Source organism: Anolis sagrei, chromosome 6 (genome assembly GCF_037176765.1).
Source record: "Anolis sagrei isolate rAnoSag1 chromosome 6, rAnoSag1.mat, whole genome shotgun sequence".
Classification (NCBI taxonomy): Eukaryota; Metazoa; Chordata; class Lepidosauria; order Squamata; family Dactyloidae; genus Anolis; species Anolis sagrei.
Genome location: NC_090026.1, coordinates 26067387 through 26085120, shown reverse-complemented (window position 1 = coordinate 26085120; position 17734 = coordinate 26067387). Strand labels below are relative to the sequence as shown.

The 17734-nt window shown below is 38.3% G+C and overlaps 3 protein-coding genes across 3 annotated transcripts; all 3 read left to right on the top strand.

Moving 5' to 3' along the window:
- Positions 1-597: 597 nt before the first annotated feature.
- Positions 598-1530, top strand: LOC132779584 (olfactory receptor 6Y1-like). Its single transcript, XM_060783268.2, has one exon. It carries the CDS (start codon positions 598-600, stop codon positions 1528-1530), a length of 933 nt encoding a protein of 310 aa, XP_060639251.2.
- A 3499-nt stretch (positions 1531-5029) lies between these two features.
- LOC132779419 (olfactory receptor 6B9-like) lies at positions 5030-6066 on the top strand. Its single transcript, XM_060783114.2, has one exon. It carries the CDS (start codon positions 5131-5133, stop codon positions 6064-6066), a length of 936 nt encoding a protein of 311 aa, XP_060639097.2. The 5' UTR covers positions 5030-5130.
- A 6561-nt stretch (positions 6067-12627) lies between these two features.
- LOC132778039 (olfactory receptor 9S13-like) lies at positions 12628-13563 on the top strand. The gene has a single exon (XM_060780646.2). The coding sequence runs from the start codon at positions 12631-12633 to the stop codon at positions 13561-13563; it is 933 nt and encodes a 310-aa protein (XP_060636629.2). The 5' UTR covers positions 12628-12630.
- Positions 13564-17734: the final 4171 nt, after the last annotated feature.

Genomic DNA, 17734 nt, shown 5'->3' with positions numbered 1-17734 from the left:
TGCAGACATGTGTACATTAAAACCTTTTGAACTACCATATAAAAAGCCATATAACCCAGAATATCAAGGTGAAGAATCCCACATAGTCTACTTTGAACTGGATTATCTGAGTACACACTGCTATATATTCCAGTTCAAAGCAGATAATCTGGGATTTTATTCAGCTGTGTAGAAGGGTTCTGAGACTGTGTCTCTCAATGGGTTTTGAAGAGGATTTACACTCCAGACTCATAGTGTATACCTCAAACTATTATACCATGCTGGATCTCACAGCATTATTTTGCTACTAGTTAATTTTAAATTTCTGTGAATGTAACTGTTTGCAATTTGGAGCAAATATGGGATATAAAGAAACAAATTATGACATTACAGTAAGCTAATTATTACTACTTTTCTTTTTTTAATGGAAATTAAGAAAATAAAAGATAGGCAAATAAAAATGTGTGTGTAGTTCAATGTCTTTAAATATTCCTGAACATTAACAATGGGAAATGTAAAATAAATATAAAACAGAAATTATCAAGAGCAAATGTATGCTGAATTATATTTCTTTTATCTTGCCCTTGGAAGTTTTAGATTGTACCTTGTATTCAAAGAATGGAAGAAACCAACCAGACAAATGTCAGCTATTTCATCCTCCTGGGATTTTCCACATCTGCAGAACTTCAGGTTCTCCTTTTTGTCCTGTTTGGCCTTGTTTACTTGCTGACCTTGATGGAAAATCTCATAATCATTGTAGTTGTTTGGATTAACAATAACCTTCATAAACCAATGTACTTCTTCTTGTGTAACCTCTCCTTCCTTGAAGTCTGGTATGTAACAGTAATTGTCCCAAAGATGCTAACAGATATTCTTGTGCAAGACAAACGGATCACTTTCCAAGGCTGCCTGACTCAGCTATATTTCTTTGTCACTTTTGTGTGTAGTGAATACATTCTTCTGGCTGTCATGGCCTACGACCGATATTTGGCCATATGTTACCCATTGCGTTACCCAGCTATCATGAGCCATAATTTCTGTGCTCAGTTGTCAGCAGGATGTTGGACATGTGGCTTAATTACTTCTGCAATCAAGCTCGGCTTCATTGGCAGGCTAAAATACTGCCGCATTGAAAAAATCAACCACTACTTCTGTGACATTTCACCCCTTTTGAATATCTCCTGCACTGATTCATCCATGGCTGAGCTGGTAGATTTTATTCTGGCTCTTATAGTAATCATGGTTCCACTCTGCATTGTCATTATGTCATATATCTTCATCATCTCAACAGTCTTGAAAATTCCTTCAGTTCAAGGAAGGAAGAAAGCCTTCTCCACTTGTAGCTCTCATCTCACAGTGGTGGTACTGTTCTATTCCACCACTCTCTTCACTTATGCACAACCCAAAGCTATGTATGCCTACAACTCCAATAAACTTGTGTCCGTTCTGTACACTATAGTAGTGCCCCTTCTGAATCCCATGATATACTGCCTCAGAAATAAAGAAGTAAAAAATGCATTGAGGAAGACATTGGGTATATCGACACAATAGAATTAATGTAGTTTGATACCACTTGAATGGCTACTGCTCAACACTATGGAATCTTGGGAGCTGTAGTTTGGTGAGGCATCAGTGCTCTTTGGCAGAGAAGGATGAAAACCTTGTAAAAATACAGCTCTCACGATTCTATAGAATTGAGCCATGGCAATTAAAGTGATGTCAAAACTGCATTACTTCTACAGTGTAAATGCAATCATTGTCATATTAAACCCTGATGCAGAGTATTTTATTTTCCATTCAGGAAAGAAAGATCTAGACATGCAGGTCTAAACAAACTTGCATAGAAGAAAGACAAAATGAACTGAGTAGGACTTATGTCTAAGTAGGTATCCACAGGGCACATCTACCAATGGTGATTTCTCAACTCTGGTCTTCTAGGTGTTTTGGACTTCAGCTCCCGGAATATCCAATCATTGATCAAAGTGTCTGAAGCTGCTGGCATCTAAGGTGCCAAACACCCGGAATCCCAGAGTTTGTAATCGGCAATCTATCACTGAATCTGTGATGTGTTCTTCCAGTCTCATTTAATTTAACTGAAGAGAAAAAGCTTCCCATGAAAACAAGAAGCATATTTTTAAAACTAGTGGGAGATTATTCTCACCTCCCCTTCCTCCGCCTTTTGCCTCTTTGCTTTTGCCTTCTTTTTCAAAATAATATTAATAATAATAATAATAATTTCATGAATTAAAAATGGAAAGTCAAACTAACCAAATGACTTGTTTTCTTAGTTATCATATACTCATCAAAACTTTCATTGCAGGTTGAGCCAAAATAAAATGTGGTTATGGGTAAAGAGATTGATTTTTATTGCAGAAATCTTAGTAGAATAGCCCAGTCCATTGAACCTGTCACAGATTTTGCCATAGAGGCTAAACATCACTCAGGGCTGGTTCAGGTTAACCTGGGACAAGGGCATCAATGTGGATTTACCCCGCATTAACCAAAGCCTGGATCTACATGCAGAGTGTTTGTCAGGACAGGTTTAATGCTGATGCAGTTTGGAAACACCCAGTCATTGCTGGCCAGAATTTAAACAAACACCACCACTACCACCACCCTTCCCCCCTAAAAAGAAACCACATAATTTCCACGAGAACACTCACTTTGTTACATTGCCTCCATTTCCTGTGCTCTACACTGGTCTAGAGCTGATCCTGAATGATCATGGCAATACACATCAGTGCATCCCAACAGACCAGAGAAGGAAAAAATTTTTTTTCGGTTTGGTTCCAATCCTCAATCAGCAGATACAGTGGCTACTGTCCTAGCCTCAGACCAGTTTCTGTTTGCATAGTCACTGAGCAGATGAACTGTTTCTTTTACATCCACTTCCTAACTTGTATTAAATGCCTGTGCTGTGAACCACTAAGAAACACTGATCAATACAGAAACTCCCAAGTACCTATTCTAGCACACTGGAGCTCATAGTTAACCTTGGTTTACAAATTTACAGGAGATCTACAGGAGAGAAAAGAGACTGGAAGACAGCTTAATTGGAAAAGATAAAGATCATGAAATGTGTCTGACCACAGGGTAGTCTTTACTGGGCCTGTGAAAGTAGCAATAAATAAATAAATCACATTATGTCTCTATTATCTTATTCTCAAAACATCACACAGCAATGTTGTTCCAAATGATGAGAAGCTAGCAAATTTCTACAAAGATAGAATGGTTCCACAACATCTTTAGTGGTGCGTAGAAACAGATCAGTAAGATCTGTGTATCATTAGTGGTTACAGAACGATAAGTGATAATTTTAAGTAGAAAAGAAAAAAAACCAAGACAATAAAGATCCTTGGAAAAGTTGCAGTGGACTGACAGGCACTCTGATCATTACCATTACACACAGTAGGTTTTTTGTTCTGGATATCATATGTGCTTGTCTACTCAAATACTAATTCAATGAAAGTTGACCATATATATTTCTGGAATCACAATCCATAGAGCTTTTCAGTAATAATAAACTGCTTACATTCCAGTTTTCAACTGGCAGTATTAGTGAAGTCAAAAGAGAAGTGGTGACATGAAGAAAAATACCATAAATGATATTCAAACACAAGTTCTAATGACATGTTCCAGAGGTTGACATTCTTAGTTTTTTTAAAAAATATAGTTGTCTTATTTGTATAAGCCTTTAAAAGGTTAATCAAATCTTAGGAGGTTAGCCTATGGGAATTGAAGATAATTAAGGATGTAAGTTAAGAAGGGTTGCTTACTAAGTCACAGGAAGAAATGTATGTGCAGCATTCAGAAAACATGTTATTTAAAAGACATCACAATATTATATTTATAAAAGGATTAATTGTTTTACACAGCCTATGGTTATATTGTTTTGTTGTCTGTTGACAGCTTTTTTTGCCATGAAGTTTTCAGTGCTTCTGCCATTCAGGTATTTTCTGCATAATATTCTATAGCTCTTCCGCTTCATAGTTTGAAGGTTTGTCTCGGAAATTAGGTAACTGAAAATGCGTTTGTGTTTTACTCATTTGTCATTTGGAAATATTAAAACTGCAAGTATAACATTTAATAATATTATATTTAATAATATAAAATTTAAAAAAGTTATCCTTTGCATTAAAAACTGTTAGCTATCTTTAATAGAGCTTTTTATTGCGAATAAGTATGATGATGCAACTATAGATTGAACCCATAGTTCGCCTTCCATCAGTGGAAAGAATTTACTTGTGGGGGGAAAAGTATGTGCCTGGAATGTGGGACATCCTCATATACAGACTGAAATGTGAGACATCCTCGTATACAGCTTTACCCATCTTTCTAGCATATACAGAAGGTTGGAGAGATTGTAATGGGCAGAAGAAGGAAAACGTGTTTTTCCAGTCAATTTACACATGCCTGAGTATGGTTTTAATCACATGTATTGATTCAAGTTAAATTTACAGTAGACTTAATGAAATTAATAAGAACTTGATGCACTTTTCAGTATCTGTGTCCAACCATTTAGTTAAGCCTTTCCATGGGTAGACATAACATAATAGGTTTTTTTTTTTCACTTCCAGGGGACAGTGTAATAAAAAAAGGAGAATATGAGGAATTTATGCAGAAAAATATTCTACTTAACCCTACACTACAGTACATTACACTAGTACACCTCAATAATTTAAACTCATATTTTGTGTTAGAATCTAGATCACTGTAAGCAAGTGTGTTGCCTCCATAGTAGTTGCAAATAATATGCCAAAATTTTAACTGCTTACTATTTACAATTTTCCCATGAAACAGTGAATGGTAGAACATAAGCTGAAGAAAAGGAAGACATACAGAAAACAAGAGGATGGGATGGGATGGGATGTAGTATCTCTGATGTGAACTTGTCTAGCTGGCTAGAAGCCAGAACAGAAGTTGTCTTCCTAGGAATGTACTGTCTTCCTACAGCAACAACATGTATTATCTAATGCTTTATGGTTTTGAATGTGAGATACTGCCTAACATAATTAATCCTTGAGTTATGAAATAAACCTTTTTTACTTTTGTTTTATAAGAAGCTGTTGTGATAAATGTATGTAACTTTATTCAACATATGTCTATTTATTTTCTCTGACAGAGAAGAAACTGCATAAGCCAGGACCAGGAATGGGAAAAGAGAACAAGACTGTTCTCACTGAGTTTATCCTTGTGGGCTTCTCAACCTCAATGCATTTCCAGCTTCTGCTCTTCTTTGTTTTCTTAATAAACTATGTTTTGGTGCTGGCAGAAAACATAATCATCATAATAACAGTCTGGTTGAACAAACACCTTCATAAGCCTATGTATTATTTCCTGTGTAACATGTCCTTCCTGGAAATCTGGTACATCAGTGTCACCATTCCAAAGATGCTCTCAGACTTCCTTACTCAGAACAAGAACATATCTTTTTCTGGATGCATGACACAGCTCTACTTTTTCATTTCTTTAGCGTGCACGGAGTCTGCTCTCCTAGCTGTCATGGCCTATGATCGCTATATAGCCATATGCTTCCCTTTGCGATACATAGCCATCATGAGCACTAGGTTCTGCATCCAATTGGCAGGTGGATCATGGATAAGTGGATTCACTATCTCCATTTTCAAGGTGTCCTTCATTTCACAAATAACTTTCTGTGGTTCCAATATCATCAATCACTTCTTTTGTGACATTTCACCTGTTCTTAATCTAGCCTGTACAGACATGTCACTAGCTGAGATAGTAGATTTTGTATTAGCTATTATCATATTGGTCCTTCCCCTGTCTGTGACTATTTTGTCCTATATCTTTATCATTGCTACCATCCTACGCATTTCTTCAGCTACTGGGCGCAACAAGGCTTTTTCCACTTGTGCCTCACACCTTTCAGTAGTTATACTTTACTACACGGCCATGATCTTCATGTATGTGAGGCCTAAGGCTATCTCCTCCTATAACTCTAACAAGCTGATTTCTGTTATCTATGCTGTACTAACACCCATGTTAAATCCCTGTATCTACTGCCTCAGAAATGAGGAGGTCAAGAAGGCTATTTGGAGAACAATGGGTAGCAAGACTTTGCTATGAAAGAGACATTTATTAATACATTCGGTTTGAATATACTGTGTAGTATGATGTAAAAAGTATTTTTCATTGCTTTTATAACCAAAACAAATGAAGAGGAACAAGATAATCAGTGTAATGGATGATTACTTCATTCAGTCCTCTCTTACAATGCAGTGTTGGACAACTTGTGATCTTCCAAACATGGCTGGCTTAAAGAATGCTCACACTGACTATATAGCTCACACTGAGAAGTCACTTCTGCATGTCTATGTGGAATCCAGAGATGTCCAGTCTTAATTGTGGGGTACTCTTGGTTTAAGATGTTTTAGCCCCATGATACAGAAAGTCAGGAACAAAACTCTGGAGCAGCCTGATGGGGAAAGCATGATTGAGTTCTGTGCATCCTTATCCTTCTCCCTGATTGCACAGTTACCTCAGTTGATGGTGATAACCAGAATCAGTCCTGGAGTTCTGCAGCCATCTCACAGTGGTGACACTGATATGGGCAGTAAGGTCTAGGTCCAGTAAGGGGAATCTGTTTCAGCTGGACCAAGTAGACTCGGCAGCACTTTGCCACTGGTCCCACAATAACTGACAGGTGTAGATGAACCCCATGGCTGCAGTTTATTTGAGTTTTTTCATATTTTATTTTCTCCTCTGAAGTTCTTTTCTTCCTCTCCGCCATGTTGCAGAACTTCTCATCATGAGATGTTATGAAACATTTACTTCATACATTTTTATAAAGTAGATTAAGCATGCTCTATTCCTCTGCTAGACCTTGCAGTGGAAAATGGTGTGGGATTGGTTTTTATTTACATTCCGTTTGAGAATTACATTGCTGTGTAAGAGTTGTTCTTGTCGCTGTTTTATCAACCCTCATAATATTTCTCTGTGTAAAACACATGTTTACAACAGTGAAGCTATGTATTACACAAAGCCCTTGAATCTTGCAGCTCATAGATGTTCCCTTACTAAAATTGCTGTTTCTGTAGAAATCAGTTCAAGCACTGCTTCCCTCTTTCCTCCCCTGTACCATCAATTCTTTTTACTTAGAAACTGATCAGAACAACTTGTATTTTGCTCAATATATATATATATATATATAGATAGATAGATAGATAGATAGATAGATAGATATGAAGCATTTTTCCCCAAAAGACTAAGTTTTAGGAGGCATTTTTGACCATAAATTATACTATCATAACCAATCTTAAACATAGCAAGTGTTCAAACTGCTGTGAAATGAATAATATTTAGTTAAATTTAGTTACTTTCAAGTAAATATGTATAGGACTGTACCTTTGAATGGTAGAAAAATCAATTATAATCTATGTGCAAAACTACAATGTACATGGATAACAAAGCTTGATTCAGTATCTAATATCCTGAAGCCATAATTTTACACTACTTGTTAAACTATTGAAAGACCATCCTTAGGTAAAGGTAAAGGTTTTCGCCTGACATTGAGTCCAGTCGTACCCGACTCTGGGGGTTGGTGCTCATCTCCATTTTTAAGCCGAAGAGCCGGTGTTGTCCATTGACACCTCCAAGGTCATGTGGCTGGCATGACTGCATGGAGTGCTGTTACCTTTCTGCCAGAGCAGTACCTATTAATCCACTCATGTTTGCATGTTTTTGAACTGCTAGGTTGGCAGAAGCTGGAGCTAACACTGGGAGCTCACACCACTCCCCAGTTTTGAACTGGTGATCTTTCGATCAGCAAGTTCAGCAGCTAGCAATTTAACCCACTGGGGGCTCTAAGACTATCCTCAGAATTTACTAAAATACTCCCATGAAAACGTAATGGGGACAAACAGATGTAAAAGGCAAACAGGCTAGAAAAGGGTCTCAGATGGTGTTATTGGGAGACTCCTGCTCAACCCCACAACCTTTGTCTTGTGGGGTTCCTCAGGGTTCAATACTGTCCCCCATGCTGTTTAACATCTACATGAAGCCGCTGGGCGAGATCATCCGGAGTTTCGGAGTGCGATGCCATCTGTACGCAGATGATGTCCAACTCTGTCACTCCTTCCCACCTGCTACTAAGGAGGCTGTCGAGGTCCTGAACCGGTGCTTGGCCGCTGTGACGGTCTGGATGGGGGCGAACAAATTGAAATTGAATCCAGACAAGATAGAGGTACTCCTGGTTAGTCGCAAGGCCGAACAGGGTATAGGGTTACAGCCTGTGTTGGACGGGGTCGCACTCCCCCTGAAGACGCAGGTTCGCAGTTTGGGTGTGATCCTGGACTCATCGCTGAGCCTGGAACCCCAGGTTTCGGCGGTGACCAGGGGAGCATTCGCACAGTTAAAACTTGTGCGCCAACTGAGACCGTACCTTGGGAAGTCTGACTTGGCCACGGTAGTCCACGCTCTGGTTACATCCCGCCTTGACTACTGCAACGCTCTCTATGTGGGGTTGCCTTTGAAGACAGTCCGGAAGCTCCAATTAGTCCAACGGGCGGCAGCCATGATACTAACAGGAGCGGGGCACAGGGAGCATACAACTCCGCTGTTGTACCAGCTCCACTGGCTGCCGATCTGCTACCGGGCTCAATTCAAAGTGCTGACGTTGGCCTTTAAAGCCCTAAACGGTTCTGGCCCAACTTATCTATCCGAACGTATCTCAGCCTATCAGCCCACCAGGGCCCTAAGATCTTCTGGGGAGGCCCTGCTCTCTATCCCGCTGGCTTCACAGGTGCGGCTGGCGGGAACGAGAGACAGGGCCTTTTCTGTGGTGGCCCCTCGGCTTTGGAACACCCTCCATATAGAGGTAAGATCAGCCCCCTCGCTGATGGCGTTTCGGAAAAGACTGAAGACATGGATGTTTGAACAAGCATTCGGATAATCCGACGAAACGAATTTTGACGATTAAAGGATTGGTAATCACAGACGATGAATTTGGATTGCGATTCCTGTTATGAGATGCATTTGGATTGTTATTGGTGGCCCAATAATTTTGCATTGTATATGTGTTTTTATGCTTTTTAAATTGAATATTGTTGTTTTTAAATGTTGTAAACCGCAATGAGTCGCCGATTTAGGCTGAGATATTACCGGTATACAAGTGCAATAATAAATAATAATAAATAAAAGAAGTTGTCTTTTTTTACTCTGGTACATCAGAATAAAAGACTTGAAGCCTATGAAGTCATATTAATGTGAGTTAGATAGATGTCAATTAACGGTGCTTTCTTTCTTTTTTTTTAACCCCCTTTTTCCCACCACTGTGTTCCCCTCCCCCATTTCAAGCCACAACTTTTACATATCATCTGTCCAAAATCTCATTTCTTCTTGTGGCGGTAACCTTCCTTCTTTATTTTTTAAACCATTTACAACAAATTTTCCCCATACAACATCAAAATCACTTTGTTTCTATATACCTTTTTAAACTTGTAATATACATGTGAGCTTATCATTTATTGCCAGTTTCCATGCTTCATTATACCACTCCTCTATTTGTATATTAATTTCTTTTTTCCAATTCCTTGCTATGAGCAGTCTTGCTATTTGTTAATAAGTTTGTTATCGCTTCTTTATCCTCCTTTTTCAATTGTTTATTGTTATATAGTGATAATAAAACTATGCTAGGACTTTTCTCAATTTTCATATTCATTATATCTTCTATTTCTCTAAATACTTTCTCCCAAAAATTATTTACATATTTACATTGCCACCACATATGTATATATGTTCCTGGTTCTTGGCACCCTCTCCAGAAATTTTTTGAATTATTTATATTTATATATGCTATTCTTACTGGTGTCAGATACCACTTCCATATTAGCTTATAATAGTTTTCTTTAACCCGTATTGCTAAATTTTTTAAATGTCTTTGTCTCCATAATTGTTGCCACTCTGTGTCGTTTATTTTTATCTCTAAATCTTCTTCCCAAACCTCTTTAAGGGTGTTGTTTTTTGTGTTTCCTTTATTTCAATTATTATCTTATATATTTTACTAGTTCTTCCTCTCAAATTTTCATGCTCTTCTACAACCCTTCCATTCTGTATTATTTGTTCAAATTGGTTGCTTCCATTTTTATTATTTTTTCCCCCAATTTTTGAGCCATTGTTCTAATTGTATACAATGGAACCATGTCAATTTTATTTCTTTGAACTCTTCCATGATCATTTCCTTCTTCATTCCCACCTTTATCCAATCCCCTATCTTGTATAAATTAACAGTGCTTTCTAAATCCATAAAATGTGCAAAAGATAAGCAAATGGAATTTAGAAATGAAAACTTTGTCGTGATTCAGTGTTACATAGATGGCACGTGTTTTTTTCTGTTGGGAAATGTTGAATCTTTTTTTGTAGAACAGTTTACATATTATTATTTGTACTCTAGAGATTAGGTCTGAAGTGAACACCAATTAATTTAAGAGACATAAAACCGCTGCAAAACATACAATGATGGCATTCAGCTATAGTTTTTATAATGACAGATCTGCTTTTTAGTTTTGGGTAGCTTCATCCATTTCAGGGAGGAGGAACAACATCCAAAAATTTGTGATTATTTCAACTACGAGTAGAAAATATCTAATGCTTTGACAAGATGACAGTTATCTGAAGGATGGAAACCCAAAGTGTATATCCCATCCTTCAGCTATTAAAATCAAGGTGAGTGATGTTTCTTGAATATGTACACCACCACAAATAAATAGTAGCAATGTTGTTATAGACATGATTTGAATAGATTGCAGACAATTGAATAAATTAATTTATTTATGTCATCATCTAGAAAATGTTGACATCCTTTCTGGTTAATAAGCAGAGAAGGGGAGGTTTGAAATATATGCTGAAATGTATGTTGAGATATGCTGTCTATCTGCTGCATGCAAGGTTAGCTGCTATGTTTTTGAAATAAGATACATCCATAATATTCCATCATATTGAATCTCTTGGTGCAAACTGCAATATTTGGAGAAGAGCTAAAATTATCTTGGCATAATATAGCCATAATACATCCAAACTGCTTCCAAAGAAACAAATGACAATATGAATTAACACTGTAATATAGTAATTCAAGACTTGTTCAGATTTAATCATTATGTACTCATTCAGTAATACTGAAACTATAGCAGAGAACTCATGAAGCAAGGGAAGAAAAATCCGTCAGTAATGATTTCACCTGGATTGCCATTTTTTAAAAGCTTCATTCTTTTTTTGCCCTGAGTATCAAATAGTTCAAGTCCTAACAACACTTGTTGCATTGTTGTTCCTGTGTGACTTCAAGTCATTTTCATTTTATGATAGTTCTTAGATGAACCCTAACATGAGTTTTCTGGATCTGAGTCTCTGTCATCCAGTGAGTTTCCATGACAAGTGGCAAATTGAACCATTGTCTCCAGAGTCATCGTCCGATCTCAAACCACTAAACTACAGTGAATATTTTATTAATATTCAACTTGAAAGCTAAATAACTATTCATACCCAGGCACTTTTTTCACACATTCTATTTAAACCTCAAAATTCTCAAGCCATCCCAAATAGAAGGAAACTTTAATATTTTAATATTTTAATATTACCTTGTCAAAATCATAGTGACACTTAACCTTTCCCATCAGTACTACACCTCTGTCATGTTTCAAACTTCTAAAGAACTGCTATGTAAAGAATAAGTTGTATGTATTTTAAAACAGAATTTTTCAAACATTTCATTTTGGTGGTGCCCTTTATAGACATGCATCATTTCATGACACAGTAATTCAGTTTTACTAGCAAACCATCACATTGTAACAATTACATGTCTGGGGATACAACATATCACATGACACGTTTTTATTTATATTCTTAAATATATATAATGCATTGCTTATTTCATAAAAAAGCCCTAACACACTAAAGTGTCATGGCACATAGTTTGGAAAGCTCTGGTTTCAAACAATGCAGGATGCATTTTGAGACTGTGCTGTCTTTGAAGAATAGACAGTATATTTCCACTCTCTATATATTATAAACTTGATAAAAGTGTTCTTGAGCTGATTCAGATAAATATTCATTTTTAAAACAAGTTGAACTGAGTTATACTACAAATTCCAATCTCTTAGCAGAGATATGCACAAAGATGAACCCTAAAGAATCTGACATTTATTGCTTTCAAGTGCTGATAACTACAAAGTTCTGAGAGACTTGTATAATCTCATGCAGACCTTTGAAGTTTTTTGGTAGCATTCAGGATTTGCATCTTTCTGCATCCTATTACATTCTATTTGACTCTCACAACTGTATGCTTATATAAATCTGAGGCTTTACTATCACCTTATATTGCATATGAAGACTTGAAGTGATAACCACAAAAGTGTTAAAATATTAGTCAGTTAATCTTAATGGTGCTTTGATTATAATTATTATCCCCTCTATTACTATCCTTTAGGACCGGAATCAAGTCACATTGGATAACTAACACAAAGAATTTGTAGGTTTTCAAGAAAAAAAACAAACAAGTGAGATACTCAAGAAGGGATGCTGTCGACCTCAAATCCAAGGATGTAGGATTATTGCACATACAGCATAACTATAATAAAATAGATGTTCTTATCTTAAATGTCCATCATATCATCACATTCTTTTTAGTCTAAAAGCAATATGAAAAACAACACCCTGGTTTCACAATTCATCTTGGAGGGATTTGAAGGAGACCTGGAGCTACAGCTAGGATTGTCTCTTCTTTTTATGCTGTTTTATGCAACCACTTTAATGGGCAATATTGGAATGATTGTTATAATCACTGTTGATGTCCAACTTCACAATCCTATGTACTTCTTCCTGAAAAACTTATCCCTTCTGGATATTTGTTATTCCTCTGTCATCACACCCAAAGCTATGCTAACCTTTGCAACTGGGGATAAGGCCATTTCTTACAATAGGTGTGCCACACAGATGTTCTTCTTCTCTCTTTTTGGAACCACTGAATGTTTCTTCCTAGCTGCAATGGCATATGACCGGTTTGTTGCCATCTGCAACCCATTGCTTTACAATAGCATCATGTCCAAAAAGAAATGTATATGCTTGGTGGCAGTTTCATACTTCTTTGGCTTCCTCAACTGCTGTACCCAAACAGGTCTCACATTCAGCTTGTCCTATTGTGATCCAGGGAAAATCAACCAGTTCTTTTGTGATGTCCCAGCTGTCATGAAGGCCTCATGCTCAGACACCTTTATAAATGAAATTGTCTTATTAGCAATGTGTGGGTTTATCATAGTTATAACATTCACAATTGTCCTAATCTCCTATGGCTATATTGTGGCAACTATCTTGAGCATACCATCTGCTGAGGGCAGACACAAAGCCTTTTCCACTTGTACATCTCATATCATGGCTGTAAGTTTGTTTTTTGGGACAGCTTTCTTTATGTATGGGCAACCTGGGGCCATCTCTTCTCCCAATCAAGGCAAAGTAATCTCTGTTTTCTATACCATTGTAATCCCAATGTTGAACCCATTCATCTATAGTCTGAGGAACAAAGAAGTCAAAGCTGCACTGCGGAGGCATCTTAAAAAAATTGTTGTCTTTTACTAAACATTCACATTGCTGTATATATGTTGTGCTCTGCCCTGAGTCCCTTGCGAGGTGAGAAGGGCGGAATATAAATGTTTTAAATAAATAAATAATAAAAAATATTGGTATTACCAGAATCCTTCCCTAGTGTAACCAACCATCCATGCCACTCAAAACCCAGGGAGAGGGAAATTCTCTAAAGCAGGTTTTTAGTATTTGGAAATCCAACTCAGTGTGGAACATGTTGCTTAATGAGTTATCGATACCTGTGCTGGAAAATACCTGATTTAACCATAGTGCCACAGTGATGTAGTTACATCCTATTTCGACTGCTGAATGTTTGAAAAAATAATCAGAAACTTCAGATCATACAGAGTGCTGTGTCCAGAGTTTTGATCAAGGTCAATCACAATCCAGAGCTTCCCTGACTACTACTTTGTTTCAAACACAATTCAGACAGATTTCAATGTGGTGGTTATGGCAAATAGGATATCTCAACAAGACTTTGTAAATATTGTATCTTGCCCTCTGTCTGCCTCAGCTATGCGATCTCCTGGAACAGAGTTTCTCTTCACCATTTCCACAGACACATACGCGAGGAACATGTAAAAAAGTAAAGGTTTTCCCCTGACATTAAGTCCAGTTGTGTCTGACTCTGGGGGTTGGTGCCCATCTCAATTTCTAAGCCGAAGAACTGGCGTTGTCTGTAGACATCTCCAAGATCAAGTGGCTGGCATGACTGCACTTTCCCACCAGAGCATGATTTTGAACTACTAGGTTGGTAGAAGATGGGGCTAACAGTGGGAGCTCACCCCACTCCCCGGATTTGAACCGGTAACCTTTCAGTCAGCAAGTTCAGCAGCTCAGTGGCTTAACCTACTGTACAACTGGGGAGAACATGAGTGAGGGTCTTTTCAGTGGCTGTCCTCAGACTCTTTTGCTCTTTCTTACAGTGAATTAAAACTCTTGTGTCTCAAACCAGCTTCTGGGAACTAACTTCAAATACTTTTATCAGTGCATTTCCTTCATTTTGATTTATCTTTTTTCAATTATTTTGATACCCTAGCTATTTTGTTGGATTCTAGAAATAATTTTTGTATATCTTACTTTTGTATCTGCTTTTAAATGCATTTGCTGATTCATGTAAGCTATTTTGAGCCCCCATCTAGAGAAAAGGTGGGATTTAAGTGAATCCGTATTACTAATAAAGCTTTATACAACTTGTAACAAGCTATCTGAAAGAGTGCATTCTTCCATATAATCTTTACTATATGTTAAAATCTCCCCTTGGTCCCCACCAGTATCAGGGACACATCTGAACAGGAGTAGCTATAGAATGATGCCAATGGTTTAAGGCAGGGGTCCACAAACTTTTTAAACAGAGGGCCAGGTCACAGTCCCTCAAACTGTTGGAGGGCCAGATTATAATTTGAAAAAAAAATGAATGAATTCCTATGCACACTGCACATATCTTATAAACAGTACAATAATTAAAATGAAGAACAACGTTAACAAACATAAATTTATTAGTATTTCAATGGGAAGTGTGGGCCTGGTTTTGGCTGATGAGATCGGATTGTTGTTGTTGTTGTGTGCTGTCAAGTCGTTTCAGACTTAGTTTGACACTAAGCGAGGGCCGGGTAAATGACCTTGGAGGGCCGTATCCGGCCCCCGGGCCTTAGTTTGAGGACCCCTGGTTTAAGGCATCAGTTTTTAACAGCTCAGGAAGATTGAATTAGGAACTACTGTTTGATTTACAGCTGATGCTTACCACTTCTATACTTCTGTAAAGTACAGGTGCATATACACTGTAGAACTAATATAGTTTGGCACCTCTTTAACTTCCATGAATAAATGCTATGGAATCATGGGAATTGTAGTTTGGTGGGGCAGGAGCATTCCTGGGCAGAGAAGGCAAAAGAAGTTGTAAAACTACAGCTCCCAGTATCCTACAGCACTGAATTTGGCAGGTAAAGTGGTGCCAAATTGCATTAATTGCACCTTGCATCTTTTGCTCTGGTCTCTGTGAGCCATCTGTCCTCGCTCCCTGTCTCTACTTGCTCATCTCCACAGGGATACCAAAACAGCTAAAGAGAGGCAGCCATAGGAAAGAGACAAAGAATCAAATAGCATATGGGGATCATTTATTCTGACACACACACACACACACACACATATATATGCAAGTTGGGGAAGAGATACAGAGGGTGAAGTCACACTGCAGAATTATAGCAGTTAATTTAACACCATTTTAACTGCCATGGCTTAATGTTGTAGAATCCTGGAGTTTGTAGTTTGTTGTGGCAACAGAGGTCTCTGATAGAGAAGGTTCCATATCTCCCAAAACTACAAATATCAGAATTCTATAGCATTTTGCATGCCAGTGTAAAGGAGATTAACGTAACCTTGGGCAGGGGGGAAGACAAAGCAATCCCACCACTGCCCACCAGTGTGAAGGGTTTACGTTCAGCTGGACACTACTTTAATGAGGATATATGGCTGTGACAAAGGGGGAAAGACTCTGTTATCCCACCTCAGTAATGTTGTTAAGTGACCAACTGTTTTAACTATGTTAATGACCGATGTATTAGGTAGATTCGCCGCCACCACCTCAATTATATGTCTGAGGAAAACATAAGTGTGAATGTGAAATAGGTAAAGTTTATTCAAGCCCTTGTTCTTCTGTAATGACTGCTTCTCTCGCTGACTGGACTGAAAATTAAGTTGTCTTTAGGTTAGGCTAAGGGATGTGACAGACTGAGGCAGACACCAGTTTAAAGATGAAACTATAAACAGGTTTATTTAAACTTGGTGAACAAATTAACTCTTAATAAGAGTGGTACAAAAGCTTAATGCGTTTCAGAGGCTTAGCTGGTTAGACAAGCAGTCTTCTCTCAAGACTATAACTTTTGTTCCCTGTGAGTTACTTGCTTCACACTGTTCACAACACTGACACAGTGTGTCCCTGAGAACAGTCCACTGACTGCCTCACAGAGCAAACAGGCATTCCTTCACTGACCTTAACATGTACAGTGCTTCAGGACCCTTTGCCTATCCTATGCTCTAACTACAAGGCTCACTTCAAAAGTTCTCTCTCCCTGTCTAAATTCTTCACAGCTCCCTCTTCCTAACTATCCTTCTACACTCTTCGATGTTTAAAGCTCAACTCCCCAGCTTGTAAAAAAGACACAGCCTTTTCCCCCTCTAAAACCCAACTCCTCCCCTGACTGCTCTGGCCAATCAGAAGTCGGCTGACTCCTCCCTCTTGCCTCTTAGCTCTCCTGCCTATCTCTCAACATGTCAGCCACTGACTTCAGGCTTCGGCCTTCCTGGCAAAAGGTTAGATTCATGACACCGGCCTATGCTGTTCATCACTACAATCAAAGCCCAAAGAATCAACCCAGTGGGATACATGTTGTTTTTTTATTTCCCTACCTCCTCCTTACCCTGCTCCTCTCATCCATTCCAACAGCAGAGGAGTTATACATAGCCCTCACCCATGGTGAACCCTGTGATCCCTCTTTCCCCAAGAGGAAGGTAATGGCAAGCTGCCTCAGAATAAATCCTGCCAAAAACTCTATGATAGGATTGCCATTGGTTGAAATCAATGAGAAGGCACATAAGAAGATCCCCAGTAGAGGACTTTATCTCACAAATCTGCTATTCCACTATAGTTGCATTATCATTGATAGTGGATACATGCTACATTCAATTTTAGTTGTCCCTAGATCTCCTTCAGGCCTTTGCTTGATGGCTATTCTCAGGTTCTCTGCTGAGAGGAAAGTTACGTCAGTTCCCTTCTGTTATCCTTTAATTGGTAGGGGGAAGTATTTATCTATAAACTTATCTATTGACTTTTTTCATCTGAGGAGCAACTTGAGAAACTGCAGGTCGCTTCTGGTGTGAGAGAAATTGCCGTCTGCTAGAACATTGCACAGAGGATGCCCAGATGTTTTGCTGTTTTACCATCCTTGTGGAAGGCCTCTCTCATGTCCCCGCATGGGGAGCCAGAGCTGACAGAGGGAGCTCATCCGCACTCTCCCCAGATTTGAACCTCTGATCTGTCAGCCTTCAGTCCTGACAGGACAAGAGTTTAATCCACTGCGCCAGTGGGGGCTCCATCTATTGACTGATTTGTTGCTATATCTATATTTCATTATGCTGCATTATAAATAGGGGTTAATTATGTTTT